At 42.8% G+C, this 23,341-nt stretch overlaps 2 protein-coding genes across 4 annotated transcripts in view; one reads left to right on the top strand and one right to left on the bottom strand.

The window, feature by feature from the left end:
* Positions 1-17,116, top strand: part of rapgef1b (Rap guanine nucleotide exchange factor (GEF) 1b) — a 50,064-nt gene extending 32,948 nt beyond the window's left edge. The window contains exons 10-26 of one of the 3 annotated variants that reach the window (XM_039614544.1): positions 104-306; positions 2,318-2,479; positions 4,269-4,415; positions 4,945-5,037; positions 6,033-6,118; positions 6,275-6,380; positions 7,078-7,153; positions 7,500-7,584; positions 11,386-11,478; positions 11,574-11,759; positions 14,550-14,634; positions 14,748-14,842; positions 14,999-15,077; positions 15,164-15,265; positions 15,363-15,460; positions 15,540-15,668; positions 15,877-17,116. In XM_039614544.1, the coding sequence (XP_039470478.1) occupies positions 104-306; positions 2,318-2,479; positions 4,269-4,415; positions 4,945-5,037; positions 6,033-6,118; positions 6,275-6,380; positions 7,078-7,153; positions 7,500-7,584; positions 11,386-11,478; positions 11,574-11,759; positions 14,550-14,634; positions 14,748-14,842; positions 14,999-15,077; positions 15,164-15,265; positions 15,363-15,460; positions 15,540-15,668; positions 15,877-16,027 (1,976 nt within the window). In that variant the 3' untranslated portion in view covers positions 16,028-17,116. The remainder of the gene's footprint in view (positions 1-103; positions 307-2,317; positions 2,480-4,268; positions 4,416-4,944; positions 5,038-6,032; positions 6,119-6,274; positions 6,381-7,077; positions 7,154-7,499; positions 7,585-11,385; positions 11,479-11,573; positions 11,760-14,549; positions 14,635-14,747; positions 14,843-14,998; positions 15,078-15,163; positions 15,266-15,362; positions 15,461-15,539; positions 15,669-15,876) is intronic. The other 2 variants (XM_039614542.1, XM_039614543.1) reach the window with 2 other exon arrangements.
* A 62-nt stretch (positions 17,117-17,178) lies between these two features.
* On the bottom strand, positions 17,179-23,203 carry uck1 (uridine-cytidine kinase 1). The gene is made up of 7 exons (XM_031754716.2): positions 23,001-23,203; positions 20,605-20,764; positions 19,912-20,008; positions 19,677-19,819; positions 18,231-18,325; positions 18,076-18,124; positions 17,179-17,976 (listed from the first exon to the last, which is right to left on the bottom strand). The coding sequence occupies exons 1-7, from the start codon at positions 23,088-23,090 to the stop codon at positions 17,783-17,785; spliced, it is 828 nt and encodes a 275-aa protein (XP_031610576.1). The 5' UTR covers positions 23,091-23,203; the 3' UTR covers positions 17,179-17,782.
* Positions 23,204-23,341: the final 138 nt, after the last annotated feature.

Here is a 23,341-nt window from a genome sequence, read left to right as displayed (position 1 = left end):
AAGAGAGCGAGAGAATAATAATAATAATTTTTTTCTTAAAGTTGGAACCTTAAGCAAAATAAACAATACATGTTTCCTAATCGAATCAATCTCTTTCCTCCAGTCCTTCAATACATGCAGTTTGTGGAAGACTACTCGGAGCCGCAGCCCTCTGTCTTCTACCAGATGCCGCAGAGCGAAAGCATCTATGAACAGCGCAACAAGCGCTTCCAGGAGGTCTACGGCTTCAACGACTCCTTCAGCAGCACCGACTCAGTGCACGAGCCAGTGCAGCCCCCGGCTTTGCCACCAAAGCAAAGACAACTGGTAAGAGACCTTTCTACTTCAAAGGGCCGCGACCCCCAGTTCCTTTAATATTTCGCCACATCTCATAAATTCTCAAGGCCTGAAGCAGATAAAATAGCCGGGTTTGCTCATTTGGGCCGTGTGAGCAAAGCTGTAATTTAAATTCCTGGAATCATTCAGTTCCGTTTAGAGCAAAACTTTGAAGCGGCGAAGGCTTCGTTGATGAAACTGCAATTTATGAAATTACACCTTGAATTGCTAAACAGCGTCACGAGCCCGTGTGAAGAATACAAACAAGCCATCTGCAGCGGTGGTGGTCCCTGCCGGCAGGAAGCAAAGAGTAGGGGAAAGAATGCGTGCTGCAAGTGCATTCCAGCGGTAATCCTCATCAATTTTCTCTCAAGCCTCCTCTTCTCTTGTTATCTCCCTCACCTATTCGACTCCCTCTCTTTCTTCTCTCTCCATTTCTGTAACCGCAGCAGACATCTGCGCATACGTGGAGGTGTTTGGTCGTTAGTTGGAGATAAGACCAGCCTTTATCAGTCCCACATCAGATCCAGACCACTTATCTTAATCTGGGTCGGCGTCTGGGTTAATTGAGACAACCGTCTGACAATGAGTCAGTGGGGAGAGAGTGGAGGAGACACACACCAGGATAAGTCACAGGAAAAGAAGGGCACACTGCTATCAAGCAATGCGTTCTCACACTAGCACATTATATACTACCAAATCTGGAACATTATTGGTTACTTTCCACGTGATCTTAGTTATTTTCTCTGTGCTTTTCTAACGACTTTAAATTAAGAGGGGCTTTTTGTGCACCAGTCACACTTTAACAGCTTTTGGATTGTAGCTTAATGGCAGTTATGAGGTGGGGAACACACAGTCCTAGTGAAGCAGATCAACTGAGTTTTTGGCACCTTCATTTTTATATAGTGGTGAAAATGTTTTGATTTTTAAAACAAGGGTTTTTGGGGGGCCTTTAATGTTACTTTTATTAAATGTTTAACAATCACCACTAAAGAGCTTTATAAATATTTTGTGTTTACGGTAGATGATCCACATTTTGCCACATTTCCAGAAACACAATCGTCTTTTGTCCACAAATATGACTGCACATTTGTGGACAGTAAGCAGCTGACATGCTTCTCTGGGGTACAGTACAAATTCAGAGAGAGAAACAGACTTTGTGGCTGCATGGCTGCCTACCCAGACCCACCACTTTCATCCGCTGTCCCCTTTCTGCCATCGACCCCTGTGTATTTTTGAGCCAAGCGCCCAACTTTTATTTTTATCACTCTTTTGTCTGAGCATACGAGCCGCGCTCATCTCCGCCTTCCTGCCCCCTAGGCCTAATCTGGCCTCGTGTTTTGGACTTGATGAGCTCGTGGCCCAGTGGACTAAGCCTGTTTGCCTCCTCCATAAACCCATGTTCCAGGCTTACACGCTTTGGCAACTTTACAGGGCTTTGCAAAAAAAAAAAGTAAATTCAGCCGCCGTGTGGATAAGGAAATGGGTGGGGGAAAAAAGAAAAAACTAGAGCGGATCATATTGGCTCTGTTTAGAGCGTGTTGCAGCTGGCCTGGTTTCTGTAAAGCTCTTAAAGCTCAGGACATCAAAAGGTGTAGTGGGCTGTCACAGTCAATATAAATGCGTGTAACCTGAACACGTCATATGTGCTGCAGTAATTAAGGTTTTCCAGGAAAACACAATAGAGAAGATTCATAATCGGACACATTTTCCCTTCTCTTCTATTTCCATCTGCAGCCAATGAGCTGATGCTTCTCAGCTGTACTAGAAAAACCTCCTACGCATTTACCACTTAACTTCACTGCTCCACTGCTGACCTTTGATTAAATCTGCTCTAATACAGTCTCGCTTCCTAGTGTAATCAACTGTCCCTTCTTCTCTTTTTCTCTTTTAACACCCTTTTTTCCCCACATCTGTACCTCTCCTCAACCCCCTCTTATTCTCACTCCCTCTTTCTTTCTTTCTTTCTTTCTTTCATTCTTTGTCTTCGTTTCCCTCTCAGGCCTCCCACTCCTCTTCCCCTTCTTCTTCCTCCTCCTCCTCTCTCTCCTGCCACCTCCAGCCGTCTGTGGCGGCAATGGAGGAGGCGGGCTCTGGGCTGGGCCTCAGCATATCGGTTTCTAACTCCTACCTGATTGGCCAGGCGTCCATGACCACACCCACGGTAAGTCCCCCACCCCCCTTCCCTTCTTCCACCCTGTGCATTTGAACTCTCCATTCTCCACTCTGGCTGGGTGCTGTGTCCAGGGGTTGCTTGACCCTGTGTGTGTGCGCTCCATATGTAAATACAGTCTTGTTCATTTACGCCTGCACCATTGACGTTCCCGACGACACCCTCGGGCATTTGTGATTTGTTTGTTGTGCAGTTAGATTTGCTGCTCCACCCATCCATGCGTGCATTTGTTTTAACTGTGTGATTTTTGTTGTTGCTTTAAAAAATATATATATTGTTTATTATTGTGTGTTTTGCGTGGTAATGAGTCTGTGGAGTAATTTGTTGTAGTTGTGTGCAGCTTCTTGCTAGCAAAGCTTGTGAGTTTGTGTGCAAAGCCTTCCTCTGCAGGTTATATTTGATCCTTTTCTTCTCTTCAGTGTGCCTCAGTTATTGAGTTGTAGGTACAAAGCAGCCCATCGGAACATCACATGAGAGTGTGTCAGGTCTTTTTTTGTTTCATTTCAACCATCAGCTTCTTGTTTAAGGGTTAGCTTGAGGCTAATCGGTGCTGTGTTCAAGTAAGCACTTCGTAGTAGACTTGGGATGTGTGTTACAGCCTTCCGGTCAGTATTTTTGGGAGGGTTGACCCATGGTGACCCCTCAGTGTGTGAGGCACGCTGAGACATGGTGTGGGTCTCCCTCAGGGTATCTCCAATGGAATGCAGCAGCAGATGGATCTGATGGAAAACACATTCCCTCCATTTCGACTGCTCTTCCTTCCACTCCTCCTACTTCACCCTCCACCGTGAAGCCTCTTGACTATTAACTCTGTCCCTCTCACCTCCGTGCTGCGAGCGCCTTTCCCTCTCCTAAACACATGCACACTTTCACATCTCCCATTTGCCAGTTTCTGTGGAATGTTTGCATTCCTCAAATCGTCAGGGCATGATGGTTTTTGGGGGAATGTCAAGGAGGGGGGAGCCTTCCAGGAAAGCAGCTTTGCATATGTCGAGAGGGATGACTTGTTAAAGGAGCGGAGAGGAATTTCACAGTTTTGGGAGGATTTTGGAGATTTGCGTTGCAAAGTAAAAGAAGAATGAGGTGCTTCGGTTCCGGTTTCTGTTCGGCTGTGCATGAGCGTGCCATTTCATTTGTCTGCGTGTTTGCCAGTGATCTGTGTGTTTGCACCACTCTGTGCTGGTATGCTGAAACAGGGCTGCTATGTGCAACATGTTAAAACAAGTTACTGCTACTTCCCTGCTGCCAGGCATCTCTTCAGTGGCCACATGAACCACCACACATTTAGACATCGCTTGTCGAAACATAGATGCACACTGCAAGCTGATGCTGGATTATCCTTGTCCTTGTTAAGCCAAGCCCTTTTTTATATCTTCCATGTTACCCCTCTGGAAATATTTATGTTGGATTTAGTTTAGGGGTGTGTGTGTGTGTGTGTGTGTGTGTGTGTGTGTGTGTGTGTGTGTGTGTGTGTGTGTGTGTGTGTGTGTGTGTGTGTGTGTGTGTGTGTGTGTGTGCGCGTGCATGCATGTGTGTGTGCATGTGTGCGCGCAATTCATGTTCAGGCACATCACTCCCATAGTCAAAGGCTAATGGAGGTTTTGGAGGTATGAGGTGAACACGCCCCCCTCCCTCTCTGTCTTCTTCCCATTGTGCAGAATCTTTTTCTACCTGCTCTGCCTCCTTCTTTCTGATCTCTTAGACCTGTCTTTTTTTTCTTTCTTTTTTTTCTTTTTGTTTTGTCTTCTTTCTTGCTTTCATTCTTTTCCACCAATCGCAGAGCTTGGACCAGGTTGCCTTGACCAATGCCACCATTCTGGATGGCAGCGGGGGCGGGCCCAACGGTTCCCTGGCTGGCTCAGTGGGTTCTATGGCTGTCTGTCTTCCTTCTGAGTCTTCTCTCACTGACTCTCTCCACACCTCAGCGGTGAGCTTACAAAAAAAGGACAGATGTTGGAAGCACAAGCAGGAATACTTTTGAACCAGCTCTGTGAAACAGATTTAAAAGGGGGGAAAAAAAATGTGATACTGGCTCCCTTCCCCTGGCAGATTGGTATTAGATCACAGCTGTTTGGCGTACAGTATTGTTGCTCATATAATAATAACGTAGTGAGTCATTCTCTTAGTGGTATCTTGTTGTCATTATCACTGCTCACACGCTGTCTGCTGTCTGATTATTGGTCCTTAAAAGAATCCCAGTGGAGCATGTTGCACTGCATGTTCTTCTTGCCAGTAAATATTATTACCTGTTTGTATCTAACGCACTCCAGTGCCACCTGGTGGTCACAAGTAAGCAGAACTGGAAAGCACATCCCTCTCTGTAGAGCGCCAGACCTCGACTAGACTGCTATCTCTCCTCCTTAGCCACACATTCTCACTCGGCGTCTGCTCCACCCTTAGCAAACACTCTCTGCCGCCCTCACGCCTCGGTTTGTGTCCCTCCTCTCTTCCCATAGAGCGAGAGCGCGAACGACGAGGGCGGGGAGGGGGAGTATGTCAACTTGTACTCATCCAGCCAGGCCAATGGGGAGCTGCCGCTCTCCCTCAGAGTAAGTAGCTGACCGGCACGGGGTGGGGAGGTGAAAGGTCAATTCCATTTGCACATCCCCATCACTTCAGGGGTATGAATCAATTGGAGGGATTTCGAGCGACGGTCGGCAGATGTCAGTCTCACATCTGTTGCGCGCCGAGCAGCTTTTATTGATTCACCTCCTGGAGCGATGGCGAAGAGATGGAATGTGAACGTGGCCAAACCTGACTGAGCATGACTTTAGGTTCACAGGGTTTTGCCTGCAAGGGACTCGTGTGCTCCGGCTGGTGTCTGTGGGGGGAAAAAAGATGTCCATGTTGTGTATGTTGTTATGAATGCCTGGCTGCTGATTGCCATCCCTCTCTCTCTCTCACTGGCTGCGCTTTAACTGTAACAAGCATTTAACCATGTTCCAATCTAACACCTAACATGTTGCTGCTGAGGGATTCTCAATGGTTTACTGGTTTTCGGTTTTCCAGTAACACTTCTCATAACAGTTGTTGTGCACCTGTGCATGTGCGACAAGTGTATGTGCGTGCGTGTACAGTGGTGTTTTTATTCCCTTGGGCCAGCTTGTGCATTTGGGATTTTAAGGCATGTTGGGGTGAGGTGAGAAAGAGAGAGAGAGAGAGAACAAAAGATTAGGATGATGTATGGAAGTGTGGTCGTGTTTGTGGTTCTACATTTGGTGCTTCTACCCTATGGTGTCGTTCTGGTTTGGGTATCATCTGTCGGGTTTTTCCTTGCTCACGACGAAGGAAAGCTTCATTATTTGACCCCCTCAGCTCATTACACTTTATCTGCATCAGCACTAATGGGGACAACATCCTTTGTAAACCTTGAGATAAACCATTCACCATTTCTGCTCTGCCAACATGTTGCATGAGGTCCTACTTGGTCCCTCTGATGCCATCAACAGCCACGGAGCCTCCTGTTGCTGCGTGGGGGTCATTCATCAGTGATGATGTTACAGACGCTTATTTAATTATTTTTTTCACCCCTTTCCACAAATAGGAAACAATCGCGGCTGATGATGTCCTTCAAGACCCCACCCCTCAGATGCCATCCACCAATAGCAAAGAGGTTTTGGATAAGGAAAGGTATTACAGAAAGGATGTTCTTCACATTTGATGAGCTAGTTAGCACAACAGTGAAATATAATTTTTTGCAAAATAATCAGTTGTTTCCACTCTAGCACGTAGTGTGAATTTTGAACATGTTTGATGATGGCTGTGTGTGTGTGTGTGGTTTTTCAGAAGGCAAAAGGCGACTGATTCAGCTGGGAGCGATGAAGAAGATGTGGACGAGCTCGCCCTCATAGACCACAAGGAGATCATGAGCAGGATAACACTAAAACAAGAAGTAAGGGGACAGCTGTTTGAGGCCTGTGTGCTGTTTTTAGAAATCCACCGACAGCAGAAGTGTGCAGCAGCACCAGCGTACAAAGCACGCTTCATCCTGTTAGTCCTGCTCAGGGTAAAAGGTCGCCGTGAGTCATTCAGATGTGAAATCAGATCCCGAGCCGAGCCACCAGCAGCCGTGGCTGCCCTCTGGAGTTCAATCTCCAAAACTGCAGATCTAAAAACTGACTGCTCTGCTGCTGCTCCATCCTCCTCCTCCTCCTTTGTCCTGCGTGGTGCAGTGTGAGGGTTAGATACAGAGATACAGATGTGTGAAAATGCTGCTCGCCACTCTGCAAGGTTAGGGCCAGTGTGACAGCAATGCTTTAAAAGAGGAGACGGGGAGCGATCAGACATGTAAGGAGGAAAGGTTTAAAGCTTTGCTGAGATTTAGAGGTGTCGTGCAAGAAATATCGCAGCAGATGCGATCTTTGTCACGCACAGATCTAGACTTTTTCTCCGTCATCAGTTAGGGAGCTGGTGCAGGACAGGAGGGGTCGGGGAGGGGGAAGGAAATGTGCGTGCTTCATTTTGGGCTAGACTGCATCACTCCATCCCAAATCTAACCACTCTTTTCTTCTTCTCCTCCTCCTCCTTTCACTCTCACCCACCTCTCCGTATTTCTCTGCCGCACTTCGCCCACTACTTAATATTCGCAGAATGACGACGGCCCCGACGTCCGTGCCGGATCAGGGGACATCCTATTAGTCCACGCTACAGAAACAGACCGCAAAGGTACAGTACAGCAGACGCAAAGCATCGCAGTCGTTATGTTGTGCAGTGTGTCACTGTGCTTCTGGGTCACTGGCACAGATTTGTTTTGCCAGCTTTGACAGCTGTGCGTTTACATTAGAGTCAAAGACAGATTTATGTGTACTTGTTTAAATTCGACTGCTGTGTTATTATTTTTCCTCTGAACGGTATTTTAAATAGCTCTCAGTCTCTTTGCGGTTCAGTTATTTGCAGCGTGTCAGCCCTTCATGTTTGATGATGTGCTGTCAGCTTTAATTAGGTAACTGAAAACACTGGCTGCACATCGACTGAAACACGCTGCCTTTTTCCCTCTGTTCTTGCTCGACAGATCTCGTTTTGTACTGTGAAGCCTTTCTGACTACATATAGGACTTTCATAACCCCAGAGGACCTCATTAAGAAGCTGCACTACAGATATCCTTTTCAAATAACTCTACATGTCACTCTGACCTTTTGTTTTTGTTTGGTTGTTGTTGTTGACAGAGTGCTCTTTCTCTCACTTTAATCCTTATTTACCAAGGAGACCCTTGTTCATCCTGCTTGCTCATTTTAGAGCTTTCACTTAAATTATATTCATTAATGGAGAACTGAAATCAACTGACAGATATAGACATTTAAAATTATTGTTGAAAATGCGCTGCAGTAAAGCACGTGTCATGAACTTTGACCTTGATTTTTTTCCAGCCTCTTATTGAGATTTTTCTTCAGTAAATGTAAAAAAGGAAGGAAAAAGGTGCAACGATGTACTTTTTTCCCTTTATTTTCTTTCTTTCGTTATTTTTTATTATTAGTTTTAATAATGACTAAAAAAAGTAAGACATTAGGGGCAGTGTGGGTTCTCTCAGGTTAACCAGTGATTCTAAATTGGCCATAGGAGTGAATGTGAGTGCGAATGGTTGTCCGTCTCTTTGTGTTGGTCCTGCGACAAATTAGCGACCTGTCCAGCCCTGTGGTACTTCAGATAGGGTCCAGCCCACCTCCTCCAACCCTAAATTGGACAAGTGGAAGAGGATGGATGGATTTTAGACATCACATGTATTGGACTTAATATTTAGCACTCCACTGAAGACTAAACACATTACTTCTGCAGTGTTTCATCATTAACTTTATATGGCCAGACTTGTTATTTGGACAAATTAGGAGATGCTTTAATAAGTCATTCTTAATCATGTGTGTTGCAGACTTGCGTCACTGCGAACCTACTCAGGGAAATTTTGATAAGCTGCATTTTGTCCCAATGTCTTAATGACTAGACAGGTAATCAACTGATTGAGCATATCATCAGTGGAATATCTGATAATAAGTTAGTGACAGCTCTATTGTTTTTACTGCAGAAATTAATTAGCACCACGGTAATGAGAGTGATTACTGCCTAATGATAATCATTGTTTATACAAGACAAGCTAAAGGGAACAGGCAAAAACAGTCTTGTGTCAAACACACGCCTTTGAATTTGAGAGAAAATTCAAAGGCGTGTGTTTGTTATGCCACTGTGATGTAGTCACATGATGCATGTCTATGTAGAAATTAAGCAGTCCCATTACACTGTCTAATCAGTTACTTTGTTGTGTTTTCTGAGTTCAGACAGGAACGAAGTCAAAAAAATCATCACATACATCTGCAGAACTTTGCTCAAGTTCTGCAGATGTAATTGGTAGATATGGGGAGGCTTGTTTTGCATTAGCTGGCCTGCCAGAACCTAAAACTCCAGTGGTAGATCATGAGTGTCACAATGGTGGTTTTCAGCTTTTTGTGTTAACCCAGGCTTTCTGCTTCAGGCTCCTGTAAAAGGGATGTTTGACATGTTGTTTGACTCTTTCTCCACAAAATGGATCATAAGACTGTCCTGAAGACTAGAGAGTAAGCTGCAGAAAATTGCACATTTCATGATTTGGTCAACACAAGCGCACAGAGGGGAAATATAAATATGTTAATATATTTATATTACCGCTCTGTGTGCTCTCTGTGCTGCTGTAACTGCTGCACATCAGAGCTCTGAAACTTAAAGGCATAACCCTTAAAGCCAGAACAATGTGCTCAGCTCTGGCTCATAGCCTGGTTTAAATCTTAATGATTAAATAGGTATTCTTAATGATAAATAGCCAATAAAATCTATGTGATCAGTTTTCTGATCTGTCTTCTAGTAGCTGCAATTCCAGCTGCATAAGGAAAAAAATTAACTTTATTTAAATAGAACCTTTGAAAGATCAAAGTTACAAAATGCATCACAAGACAAACAGAGATAAAAGTGAAATGGTAATAGGTGTAGGAATACTGGCAGCACAAGGAGATTAAAAGTGAGCAATAAAGAAAATTAAAAATAGAAAACAGGTAAATTAAAAGCAAATATAAAATAACTAAAAATCATTGCTGGGGAAAGATGATACAACAGTTAAAACCATAAAATAGCCATATTATTAAAAGACAATACCTGCTCGTAAAAATACATCTTTAGGAGGGATTGAAAAACGATAACAATAGATTTCCTCAAGGAGTGGGTGCCTGGCAGAAAAAGCCTGATCACCCTGCAGAGTCTTAACTGAGGACCTCAGATTATAACCGGGCACCTCCCGTATCAGATCTGAGATGCACTTTGGTGCAAACCCACAGCACACTTTATAAGTTAGTGTTTTAGAATTAGCTGAAGAGAAGCTAAAACAGGGGTGATGTGTTCGCTTTTTGTGTGGTTTTAGTAAAGAAGTCTGGCCACTGCATTTTAGTCCAGCTGTTCTCTGCAAACGTTGTTTCCACAAACAAGTGTATAACAAACTGCAATAATCTAACCTAAAGGAGATGAAAGCGTCTGTACTTTTGGATAAAATTGATCTGACCTTGCTGGGACTCCTAAGCTGCATAAAACAAGACTCGGCAAATTATTCAGGCTCAGGTGGTTGTCAGAAATGATGATGAGGTCTTTACAATATTGGCTCAACTTTATAGACAGAGCAGTTGTCAATAAAACCGTTAAGAGCTCTGCAGGTATTCTGGCCATGTGTTGAGGCTCATGACTCTGCAAAAACGCCCTGCACCATAGTTCAGCATTCAGAGTGGGACACTAATTAATAAAAGCAGAGTGTGGGAGACTGTTCAGCAGATTAGGACCAAACATAACAAGAAATTAAAGATTTTCTGTATTGCAATGTGATTATCAGTACAAAAATGCGATGCATGGTTTCCACTGCTGTAACTTCAAAGCTGAGCCTCATGGTTACATGTATACATATTCCTTGTATAGACTTACAGGATGCTGTTTGAAATAACAGAGAAAATGTGGCACCCACAGTCGATTTTTAAGCCAAAAAGCTGAACACACAAGTTACCTTGGTGATCTAGACAGGTACCCATTATTCTCACCTCACAGTACAACTCTTAGAGCAGGAATCAAAGAAAACAAGAGAAGCTAAAGTGGAGGTGGGTATCAAAGTGGCTTACAGCTCTGCAGCTACAGAAGTCGAGCTAAAGCAAACAGCACTCTTTATATAAGATTTGCCAGCTGATTGAGTAGAAGGTTCTTTATCCAGAGCTTGGCCCAGCGGCCTGTCTGAACTAAGGTGACTCTTGATTTCTCCAATGTAGATAACATACCTTTGATGCCGTTTAATAAGCAAATTATTTTGAATTTATTTACTACATAAATGGAAAAGAATGTGACTGTAAAGGGAAAACCACACCAAAGCTGGAAACAAATGCAAAACTTCTGCAAACATGACTTCAGATCTATTTAGGAATCCTTACACAAAATAGTGGGAGCATCATCTACCTGTAAGTATCCCTACAGTACACTGCTGTTGCCATGACAGTTTTTTGTGAAGTGCTCTTCACTGCTGACTTTGTCCTTATACTTAAATATTAAAGAAAGATGTTGTGTATGTACTCCTTGTTGGGATAGGGATAGATATGTGGGCGTGTGTGATTATTCTGCAACGTCATGTTGCAGAGTAATGCAGAAGTGATATAACAAGCAGTGTAACTGATTACCTTTTACATGAAGTAAATGAGTGAAGAAATGCATTACTTTTTAAAAGGGAAACATGTAATATGTCATATATTCATAGTTCACTTATTTTGAGCAAGAACCCTACTGGGACAAGTCCATGATGAATTAATGATTCATTCATCTGCTACTTCTTGGAATGAAGTATCATGTGTAAAAGCTTTTTCTTTTTTTTAATTCCACATTAAACACTTTTGTCACTGTCCTTAACCACAAAGCACATATACCACGTTCTGCCATAGTCCAGACACCTTCAAGAAACGTGTCAGCAAGAACACGTTCTTTGTGCTGGTTCGTGTGGTAGATGAGCTGTGGTGAGTAGTTATTGTTCCCCGTTGTCCTCCTTTTGTTACCTTTTGACTGCTTTATTGAGCTGACAAATTTCTTTTGTCCCTTCTGTGTCTTCCAGCCTGGTAGAGCTGACCGAAGACATTTTGAAACAGCTCATGGACCTGGTGTTCACACTAGTGTGTAATGGCGAACTCAGTCTCGCCCGTGTGCTCCGCAAGAATATCCTGGATAAGGTGGAGCAAAAGAAGCTGCTGCGTTACACTAACTCACTCAAGCCCCTCGCCGCACGAGGGGTCTCTGCAAGGTACTGTGGGAGTTTCAAGTCAAGTCTCTCTGAGGCTTTCACGGGGATGGGGATGACGGAAAAATGCAGTGCTTCTCTTATAGCTCTGTACCTTTAAGGATAACAAGCAGGGTTGGATTCAGTGCCTGGCAGACTTGCAATCAGAAACCACAAGACTGCAGTCATAGAATCTTAAACCAATTTAATGATTCCCAGATGATATCATGGCTGCAGTTAAACATTTGGGGAGTAAAGTGTTGTGTACTGAGACATGTCTTAATATCAGATTTCATTTTAACTTCATTAAGCAGCTATTTTATCGACACAGGGTGCTGTATTAAAATAATTTCTCTGTACTAATTAATAATCAGTTGACCAGTTTAAGGCAATATAAGAAATAGCTTAGTAATTTTGATGAAAGTGAAGATGATCAGGCAGTCCAGGTAAATGAATTCTAATGAGCAGTGGAAGGTTGAAGCACTGACAGTTTGGCACAGGATAGGTGGACAGTGACGGTGCTAACAGGAGTGAAGCCAGGCGGGGACGATCAATGACACAAGTAAAAATCAGAAAGCGGTGCACAGTTTTTCTGTGGTTTCTGGATTAAACAACATGTCCCTCAAGTGGTGTGAAAGATTGTGCAATGGTTTGTTTTCTCTCATTTGGTAGCTGTGTCAAAAGGATTACCCAATCAGCAGCTATGTGTGCACTATGTATCAATCCGCTATATTAAAAAGGCCGAGTTAGTGGCTCAGCTGTGTGCCACAACAGGGTGTTCAGTGCACCATAGTTTCCATTTAAATAAGTGTTTTGGAATGAATTGAACCATAGCCTGTATATAAATGATGGACGTAGCCACAGTGAGGTCACCCATTATTTCTGGACTCTGCAGTAACACTGACCCAGGAACCCTGCAACAGTCTTCAGTTCAGTTCAATTTTGTTTTATTCATACAGCACCTCAAGGCGCTTTATATTGTAAGGTACAGACCCTACAATAATACAGAGAAAGTCACAACAATCAGGTGACCCCTATGAGCAAGTACTTGGTAGAGATGGCACGATACCACTTTTTTATGTCCGATACCGATACCGATATCATAAATTTGGATATCTGCCGATACCGATATGAATCCGATATAGTGTGTTTTTTAATCAATAAAACTGTTTTTTAATATCTTGCTGCATTTTGTATAAGTTCATACTCAAGTTTAAATAAACAACAACACTAAAGCTATTCTGTTATACCTGTATGTAAAAAATACACTGCACCCAAAATATTTCATAGTTCAGCAAAACCGATCAATCTAATAAACTTAAACCTACTCCATCCTCCCTATTCTGGTATTTTAAAGAGTACTTAGCAGAAATATTAAGCAACCTAACTAATAGGGTTGCAAACTCCCAGCAAAAAAAAAAAAATAGGGAACCAAACCCCACCCTCCACCTCATGATGCTTAATCGACGTAATCAACTTTAATTTGATGCAGTGTGAAAAAAAATGCACAGAATTAAATAATTTTTCAAGAATAATTAAATAGATTCAACATCTTTCTTCAACAGAATTGCAAACTGCATAGATGGTATCTTCCCAAAGGAAAAAGTACTATAGCTTACTAGGGTATATTAGACTTAACAGTTACTATATACAGTAATGGACTTCTATACAGTTTACATCAGATTAAAACTTTGGGTGTAAGATTCAGATAATTATTTATTAAAAGCTAGACATTTTAAATGAGAATAAGAAAGAAAAGTATGTCTTTGTGCCCCCTTTTCCCTTTTAATGCCCTATCGGCCCCCCTGGCTAAACTTTGCTAGATCCGCCCCTGCACAGTTACCAGCCGTCAGCTACATTCGTAGAAAAGGATCCTGGTCTAGAAAGTAATATTAAATAAATTCTAACAACAGCTTATCAAGCTTAAAGGTGCTGCTGTTGTTCAGCCGCTGGTTTCCTCTTTCTGGTGCAAAGTGGGCCAAAAACAAAGAAGACAGACGGACTCGTGACAGAAAAGCCGATCAGCTGATCATTGATCAGTTTCACGATTGAAGTAGCAGCAGAGGGAGAGAGAGAGGCAGTCGCTCCATATATCGGTTGTTAAGCTTAACGTGGGAACGCTTTACAAACATTCAGAGATGAACTTACACACTTGCTTTACTTCTCTCTGGGATAACTTTGTTGGAGATGAAATGCTGGTTTGGTAGCAGGCTACAAATACACACAGCCGCTCTATCACGTGAGCATACTGCTCCGACGTGCTACGGTTATGAGCCGAGTTACGCCGTGTCGCAAGTTTTGTGAGGTGCTTTTTTGATATTTAATGGATCGGATTACATTTTTTATTTCTCTCCGATATCCGATCCAGTAATTTAGGCCAGTATCGGACCGATACCGATACGTAATATCGGATCGGTCCGTCTCTAGTACTTGGTGACAGTAGGAAGGAAAACCTCCCTTTAAACAGGAAGAAACCTCCAGCAGAACCACGCTCAGGTTCAGGGAAGGCTGCCATTATGTGGATGGTCTACCACTCATCCACATGACGTATAGCAGCACCCACTACATCCATCTTTTATACTAGAACTACAGTTTTGGCGGTTCTGCTTTGTGTGTGTTGTATATTTGCCACCCTGTCACCTGTCAACCAGTGGTATTCTGATTGTTGGGTCTTTACCTTACAACATAAAGCACCTCGAAATGACTGTTGTTGTGTTTGTAAGGCTTATTTGCTCTTCGGGACAGATGGGAAAGTAGGAGGTTGTGTAGCTTCAGTGTTAGACTCCATCTAATGATTTGTGTGTTTTTCATCAGGCCTGGAACTCTTCACGATTTTCGCAGTCACGAGATTGCCGATCAGCTCACACTTCTCGATGCTGAACTTTTTTACAAAATTGAGGTACGGTGCCTTCATTGCTGCGTTAAATCTTTCACCGATCTGCTGTTTATTTGTGGTTTGACACATAATCAATCCCAACCTTGTGCTCTGCTCTCCTCTGTGTTTTCCTTCAGATTCCCGAAGTTCTACTTTGGGCCAAGGAGCAGAATGAGGAGAAGAGTCCGAACCTGACTCAGTTCACAGAGCACTTTAACAACATGAGCTATTGGTAAGACAAAAAAAACTAAACACAAACCTCATCAGACACTGTAACGCTTAACTCAACATCTCCTCCCCTATAATTAAATTCTGTGGCTTTCCTCTCATACCATCTCGCCTCAATAAACGCCGACACCCCACCGTGTCTCTCTCTTTCTCCTTGCAGGGTTCGCTCTTTGATAATTCAGCAAGAGAAAGCTCAAGACAGAGAGAAGCTGCTTCTCAAGTTCATTAAGATAATGAAGGTTGGTTTAAGTCTTACAAACCTTACAAATCATCTGGAGTTTCCCTGTTTAACAGCATTTAACAGTCATATTTATTTTTATTACAGCACTTAAGAAAGTTGAATAACTTCAACTCCTACTTGGCAATACTGTCTGCTTTGGACTCGGCCCCCATCAGGAGGTTGGAGTGGCAGAAGCAGACCTCAGAGGTGAGACGATTGCGAATTTAGGAAGATAATTAAAAATCTCCTCGGGTATCACGACTGTTATTTAATTTAATAAACATCCCCAAATCTTCTCCCTCAGGGATTGGAGGAGTATTGCACGCTGATCGACAGCTCCTCCTCCTTCAGGGCATACAGAGCTGCGCTGGCTGAAGTGGAGCCCCCGTGCATCCCGTACTTGTGAGTAAATGTGCATGACTCATCGAGATGGGCGTCTAGCGACGACTGGTTCATTTATTCCTTCCACTCTTCTCCACAGGGGTCTCATCCTCCAGGACCTGACCTTCGTCCACCTGGGGAACCCTGACCTGATCGACGGGAAGGTCAATTTCTCCAAACGCTGGCAGCAGTTCAACATTCTGGACAGTATGCGGCGCTTCCAACAAGTGTAAGTCCATCGGAATAAGTAGGATTTAATAAGAAGCCACTGAACACATCAATCGCAGCAATAAATGTCATCATCGTTTGCCACTGGAAGGAACGCTAATGCGTTCCTGCTTTGTTCTCCATTAAATTTTAATCTCATAAAACATGGCTGTCATCTTCACACAGACTGCTTTGTTTTCTCAGTAATGAATTACCTCTCCTCATCTCAGGCATTATGAGCTGAAGCGCAACGAAGACATCGTCTCGTTCTTCAACGACTTCAGCGATCACCTGGCCGAGGAGGCCCTCTGGGAGCTGTCGCTGAAGATAAAGCCCAGAAATATCTCGAGACGCAAGACGGACCGCGAGGAGAAGACCTAGGGCCCGCAGAGGGGAGGAGGGCCTCCAACACTGACCTCCAACTGTGCTTCATGACACTAACTCCACTTTACTACAGACTGAAAGAGAGACGAACGGAAGCTACCCGCCGAGGCTGATGGGAGACTCATTGTGGGTGGGGGGAGGGGGTTGAGAACAAACTACAGACAACTGAAGCGTCGTCGAGGTTTACAAAGAGCTCTACAGCTCGGGGAGATTATAATTGGGATTATTGGAGACATTTTGTGGCTGCGGCGAGACAACAGGTAGACCAGTGCCAAGGAGGTGAAGAATCACAGGGAGACACTACGGAAATGACCAAAGTCTGCTCCCTGGGCTTTCTGTTTTAGAGTGGAGCTGCTGCGCGAGTGTGTGTGTGTGTGTGTGTGCGTGAGTGTGTGAGCTGAATGGTCCATTACTCTCAAGCCGCTCCTTCCTCTTCCTCATCTATGTGCCATGTATTGGTTTTCTTCAGCCCTCTCCCTACTCGAGTTCCCCTCAAACAGCAGCCTGACACAAACTGTGACGTCTACAGGCGGGCTGTGGACCCCCGAGGGCCCGCTGTGGGCACAAAGCTGGGAGGTGGGAGATTTGGACTTGGAGGAGAGGATGGCCATGATAGACTGGAATCCTATGTTTTGCAACATTTTTGTGTAAGAATCATGTATGGTTATGAAATGTATTATATACAGTGCTCCTTTTGTTCTTAAAAAGGATGTTTATGCTTATGAGAAGAGCTCCGCTTCTCCCAAGTGCCATACACGTGCACTTGAAAAAAAAAAAAAAGATAAGCAAAGCAAAAACACAAAAAGAGAAACAACTAAAGATGCTGTGATCTATGTACGTCATTCTGAATCATCGAGTGCCGTGTTCAAGTGTAGAGAAACCATCAGGCAATCACAGTCACGTCCCGGTCATGTTAGTGTGTGAAAGAGGCGCCTGTGTGTGACTGAAGTCCTCTGTGACTTGTGTGTGTGTGTGTCATTCCAAAAATGTGCTGTAGTAAAATCATTTTTTATTCCTTTTTGGGGATAAAACCAACACATCACACTGTGCTCTCAAACTCCAATAAAGCAAACGGCTCTTTCTATACACACTGTGTTGGTCACAAGATCCACCACCCCCTCCTTTTCTCAAATCGACTGACACTTAAATAAAGTTTAACAGTTTCCGTTTATTGTCGTACACAAATAACGAGTGGAAGTAAACAAATTAAGGCATAGATCCATTATTAAATAACTAAGGATGTGCTCGATATGAAACTAGGTGCAACACATCTGGCTCTGACTTGATTTAAAAGAGAAATGTACAAGACATCTGCATTATCATTTCAATATATTAATTTGAAAGCAATAAAGAAGCATGACTCAGTTTAACAGTAGGGTCACTCCAAGTGCAAAAGCATGACTATAGGTCAGCATTTACTGTACAGAAACACTTCCTACCCTCAATTATAAGATCTCCAGTCTCAGACACAGGTCACATGACTGGACTTAACACTGAAAAAAAAAAGCATCATGGAAGACTGCTTGTTCAAAAACAACAAAAAACATATTCAAGATTCCAGTAATGCACCAATAACTGCAGTTAAATGGGAAAAACGTTGCAGCACTATAAATCCCTGCAACATGTGATTATGGGTAATATTTTAAAATAATGCAGAGCGTGTCCGACACCCTCCACATTTAAAAAAAAAATTTAATAAAATCTGTAGCAGCGATTCAAGCTCAAAGCCTATCGATTCAAATCTACACGGTTTCAGTGAGGCCGACTGCTGGGCTCCATGAGGACCCTCTTTCCTGGGACGTTGGCAGATCCGTTCTGCAGGTCACCTTGCTCAGACAGGACCCGTTTAAGAGCACGTGCTTGGCCGTTCACAGATCCACGCTGCCATTTGCAGATTTCACCGTTTAAAATATCTTGGATGTGCTGCACAATGAGGTTAATGGCCACTGGTGGAAATCAGAAAAAAACGAGTTGGGTTTTTCTGACTCTACAGAGAGCAGGAAAATGCTGAAATGTATTTATTTTCTTAAAGAAAAAGCACTCACCCATATTGTCGACTCCTCTTGGAATGATGACATCTGCATACTTCTTAGTCTGGGAAGAACAAAATGTCTTTAGAAACAAATGTAACGTGTGTCTGCTTAACAGAATAGGATGCTGAACAAATAAGCACGTAATTGGGGCTGACCACCACACTTACAGGCAAACAAAACTCTTCAAAGGCTGGCTTCACAAATGTTGTATACTGACTGAGAATCTGCTCCAGATCTCTCCCTCTGCTCATGTCTCGCAGAACTACAGGAGGAGGGGAAAAAAAGAAGGAAAAAGGATATGATGTTACTGTCTGTAGTATCTATTAATATTACTATGGTGCAAAATCTGTGAGTCATCCTCTGTTTCTTTATATTTTGCTAGAAAAATAGGAAATCGGTACAGTAATTTTGTCAAACTTGCAAACATTGAAATTACATTGAAATACCCATATATAAGGAAAAATAGAGTTTAATGATTTGGAATATTAGTTATGATGAACACAGACAATAACACAGCCTGACTGTTAGGCAGTTCTCTTGTAATTTCTTTAAGTATAGTTCAGCAATAGTTCTTGAAGGTTTCTTGAAGAACACTCAAAGCTCTTCTTTGGATGTTGGCTGCCTTTTGTTCTGCTCTCTGTCAAGAGGATCCCACAATGCTTCAGTAACGTCCAGATCAAGACACTGGGGAGGCCAATCCATGACCTATAATGTTCCATTGTATGATTGTTTTTTAATCCATCTGTGTTTTTGTTGCATTAATAGTGTTTGAGATCATCGTCATGATAAAAACTCAAGCTGCTTTAATTCAGACATTTACCAGATGGTTCTGTATGTTCGATCAACTTCTCACCGCAACTTTCTGTGTTCATAATTCCTTCAATTTTGACAAGATCCCCAAAGCCACTGGTCAAAATGCAGCCTTAAACCATGACAGAGCCTCCACTGTGATTTGCAGATGACTAAACGCTCTCCTGACCTCTGTATATAGACAGCCATCTAAACCTAAAATTTCAAATTCGGATTCATCATGCCTTAAGACCTGTTGACACTGATTTACAGTGTAGTTTTTCTTGGTATACCTCAGCCTTTTCTTCCCGTTTCCCTTCCTTAACAAAGGCTTCTTGACAGCCACCCTTCCACTGAGACCATTTCTGATGAAGCTTCAGTGACAGATCTATTGAAGGGCCAGATCCAATGTCAGGCTTTTGTTGGATCTTTTCGCCCCATTTCTTTAGGACATGACTTTCAAACACTGTTCACTGCACCACAGCAAGCTTTTCAGCTAATTGATTCCGATGTAAGGGTTGAATGCTCAGCCAAATACACCTTTGGGCATGACATGGCCAGTCAGCAAACAAAATGAGTCCCCTTAGTTCTGCTGGCAAGTTTTCCATTTTCGGCCTCTGATAATAAAGCTTTTTATGGATTAGATCATCATATTGTTAACAAACCACAATAATTCCAACAAACAGCACAGTTTGACATCTTAAAGGTAAATGAAAGTTATTTTGAAAGTTTTTAAATTTTAGGAAACATGAAAAAGTTTTTTTTTTTTTAAATAACATAAAATTTTGGACTGGTTTTCACACGTGTAAGGGAGTCACTGATACCTCTGCGAGACAGTCTGACATCTGAATCGGTGTCCACAAACAGCTTCATGTGAAACATGTCGCGCACTTTCTGTGGGTAGAAAACGAGGATCCCCTCAAAGAGGACCACGTCCGCCGGGTAAACTGTGATCCTCTCTTCCTGCCTATAAACACAATAAATGAGGTGAGGACAGAGGACTTTCTTTTTCTTAAAAAAAATATCAGGGCTTAAAACCACGAAGAGCTTCCTTCCTACCTGGAATGGGTGACAAAGTCATACGTCGGCACTTCTACTACCCTCCCCTCCACGATGTCCTTCAACGTTTGGTACATTAACTCATTGTCAAATGCCTCTGCAAGACATTAAACCGAAATACTGAAGGACAAGCATTATGTATCTAATTCACTGTTTAAAACAGCAAAAACATGATTAAATAAATAAATATGTGAAGTACATAACACGAGGCATGTAAGGAGCATAATTTCACAAAGCCCATCTGCAGCATTACCCACTAAACCCACACGTGTTAACACAAGTGTACTTAACTAAAGCACTGCTTCCAGCCCGTATATTCTCACCTGCTCAGAAATAGCAACCCCAAACTCTAAATAAAATCTAAGCATCACAATTCATTGTGTCAGACTTTGAATTTTCTGTTTCTGTGGTTTTTCACTCCTGATTTTGTTTTTCTTTTTTTTTCTCCACAGAACTTTTATATTTACTACAGATGTTAGATCATCCAGCAACAATATCTGGATGTCTTTTATAATTAACAACACCCTTAAAACAGCTTAGCAAAATACATATGAATGTCATTTTACAATACAGGTAGGTCTTTAATTCTCCTATACATACCTCTACTAGACTGATCTCACAAATACACTGACTGGGTCTGTCGCGATCGTTTTTGGCAGAGGAGGAAAAGTCCTACTTGTAGCATGAGCCTACCTGGGTGATCAAAGTTGTACTGGCCTTTGAGCGCTTTGGCTTTTTGATCTGGAGTCAGGACCCTGTAGAAGCAGTCCTGGCTTATAATTGCCACCTTCCTCTGGCGATGGTCCACCTTGTTCTGACCCAGGAGCTCCATGATCTTTGCACAGACGGTCGACTGTAAATACATAAATAAATACAAATCGACTATTGCTATCGGTAATGCCTTTGACTGGATTAAAGCACAATATTAAATTCTGTTATAGGCAGTGTTGGGTAAGTTACTTTAAATTAGTAACTTAGTTACATTACTAGTTACTTCTCTAAAAAAGTAACTCAGTTACTTCAAGTTACTCGTTACTTTCAAAGTAACTAGTTACTAGGGAAAGTAACTTTGGTTTTACTCAGAATTCTCTTGTTAATGTGTTGCTTCCGTAACTGGATGTCCAGCAAGATTGCCAGTCTTCTAGCTTGCTTACTTGCCACAAGTGCACTGTGCCACCTACCAACAGAAAGGAAAAAATAATGTGCACATTTCCACGAGAAAATCCCACGCCTGGACCGTGTTGACCGCCGCCATGATTCTAGCCTGCTTTTTACATCCAACACAAAACTGCAGTCATGGTGCTTTTGATTGTACTCAGAACTTGGAAATTCTGCCTTCTGAATAGGAAGATGTAGGTAACACCAGACTGCAGATGAGCTGCATACAGAGCTGGACTGGGACAAAAAAATCGTCCCAGGCATTTTGACTAGAGACCGGCCCACCATTATAGGAAAAATCATAAAGCCTTTGAATGAAAATAAACACTGTTGTGACACAGTGATGTACACTGTTCTGATGGTATATATGTATCAATCTATCAATTGTTTGTTGTAAGACTCAGATAATTTTTTTTTTTTTAAAGCGAGACATTTTAAATGAGAATAAGAATGAAAAGTATTTCCTTGTGCCCCCTTTCCCTGTTAATGCCCTACCTGCCCCCTGGCAAAACTTTTGCTAGATCCGCCCCTGCACAGTTACCAGCTGTCAGCTACGTGAAAAGGATGCTGGTGTTATTTGTCTCTCAGAAACAGTTCATAACTTCCTTCAACTAATTCATGTCACCTAAAAGGTAAACCTGTTTCTCCATCACCTGTTCAGCTCTGATGATTCAGTAAGGACATCTCCTGGTTTCATCTTCATGTTTCCTCTCACCAGATATCCCAACCGATATCATGACCAGCAGCTTTACAGCTGTGGCTCCAGCAAACATCAGCTGATACTAGAAATTAATATTAAATAAATTCTAACAACAGCTGATCAAGCTTAAACGTGCTGCTGTTGTTTAACGCGACATCCGCTGGTTTCCTCTTTCTGGCGCAAAGTGGGCGATAAATAAACAAGAGAGAAAAAGCCGATCAGCTGATCATTGATCAGTTTCGTGATTGAAGTAGAAACAGGAGAGGAGAGAATGAGAGAAGAAGAGGCAGCTGTGCAGCTTCAGCTTTGTGTCTTTTTCATTGTAGCTGAAGTCCGGGACAAACTGTGTTCCTTTTCACCTCAGTACGAAACGCGTAATATTTTCTCTGAATACCAGACGATTCTGTTTTTTACGGGACGGTTGGCAACTCTAATAATTAACTGTATGAACAAAATAAAGTTCAACATCAGTAACATAGCACCCACACAGCTGTATAGAAACTCCGTCATAGCTAGCTAGCACGCAGTACGAAAATGTCAGCATACCGAAAATAAACTCCACCTAAACTTGGTTTATATCTGACCCAGATAGACTGCAGGTCATAACTTCTTACCTGAAGTTCAGTTCACCTGACACTCGGACCGGCGGCGCTTCGGGTCTCTCCTCTTGCCTCCTTTTCCTTCATCCACCTGCTGGCCTCCACCACTTGCTAATGTTATTGAATCTGTGGAAGCTCCGCGATATCCACCACACGAAGTAACGAGTAGCGAGCCTATCTAAATCCCAGTAACGAGTAACGCGTTCCTGGTTTTGGCATAATAACTAGTTACCGTGCTCGTTACCACAATAATAACGTAGTTACTGTAACGCGTTACTTAATAATGCGTTAGTCCCAACACTGGTTATAGGTGATGTCCCGAGAAACAGTTTGAAGTGAAACGTTGTATCAGTGACCTCGGTGTTTATGAGCTGACTCCAGGTCTGGAAAGAACTGACAGTTTCATTACAGCGGCTAGTTAGCTGGACAAGTCTCGGGCGCCACCAGGTAACAAATATAGTATAAAATTAACATAGCAGACATGTAATCATGACCAATATACGTATTTTTCGGGGAAGTGGGTGCGACATTTGGTTTTGTCAAGTTGACAAATGCTAATATTGGCGCCAATGGCAGAGTACACAAAGCTAGCCGGGATGCTAAATCACATACAAGCCCTAAACATGACGGACCTTGCCGCTGGCCGTTCCTCCGCTGACCCCGATCAGGAAAGGCCGATGACGGGGCCTGTCCGCCTCGTCCTGGGCTCCTGCAGTGTCCATTGCAGTCAATTCTAGAGACTGCAAAATATAGCTAGCTTAGCTGAGAACTACCTGTCATATATGTTTACACGTTTACGGTACGAAACATGTAATGCGAGATGTCGCGAGATTTGTCGTTCGCAACGGAACGCACACAGGGTCATTTGGAGCGGAATTACAACACTTAAAGCAGGAAAACAATGAGTGCAGGTAGATAGAAACAGCATGTTTAAAAAAAAATAATAATAATAATTCCGCTGTTTTCCTATACA

Source organism: Oreochromis aureus, linkage group 7 (assembly GCF_013358895.1).
Source record: "Oreochromis aureus strain Israel breed Guangdong linkage group 7, ZZ_aureus, whole genome shotgun sequence".
In the NCBI taxonomy this organism is placed as follows: domain Eukaryota; kingdom Metazoa; phylum Chordata; class Actinopteri; order Cichliformes; family Cichlidae; genus Oreochromis; species Oreochromis aureus.
This window is presented reverse-complemented; position numbering and strand designations above follow the sequence as displayed.

What these genes read in the sequence shown, in the direction of transcription:
- uck1 (XM_031754716.2), bottom strand. Translation starts at nt 23,090, where the DNA reads ATGGACACTGCAGGAGCCCAGGACGAGGCGGACAGGCCCCGTCATCGG. An exon ending in GTACAACTTTGATCACCCAG is followed by an intron (nt 20,009 to 20,604) that starts GTAGGCTCATGC and finishes AATGTCTTGCAG; the next exon opens with AGGCATTTGACAATGAGTTA. An exon ending in GACTTTGTCACCCATTCCAG is followed by an intron (nt 19,820 to 19,911) that starts GTAGGAAGGAAG and finishes TTGTGTTTATAG; the next exon opens with GCAGGAAGAGAGGATCACAG.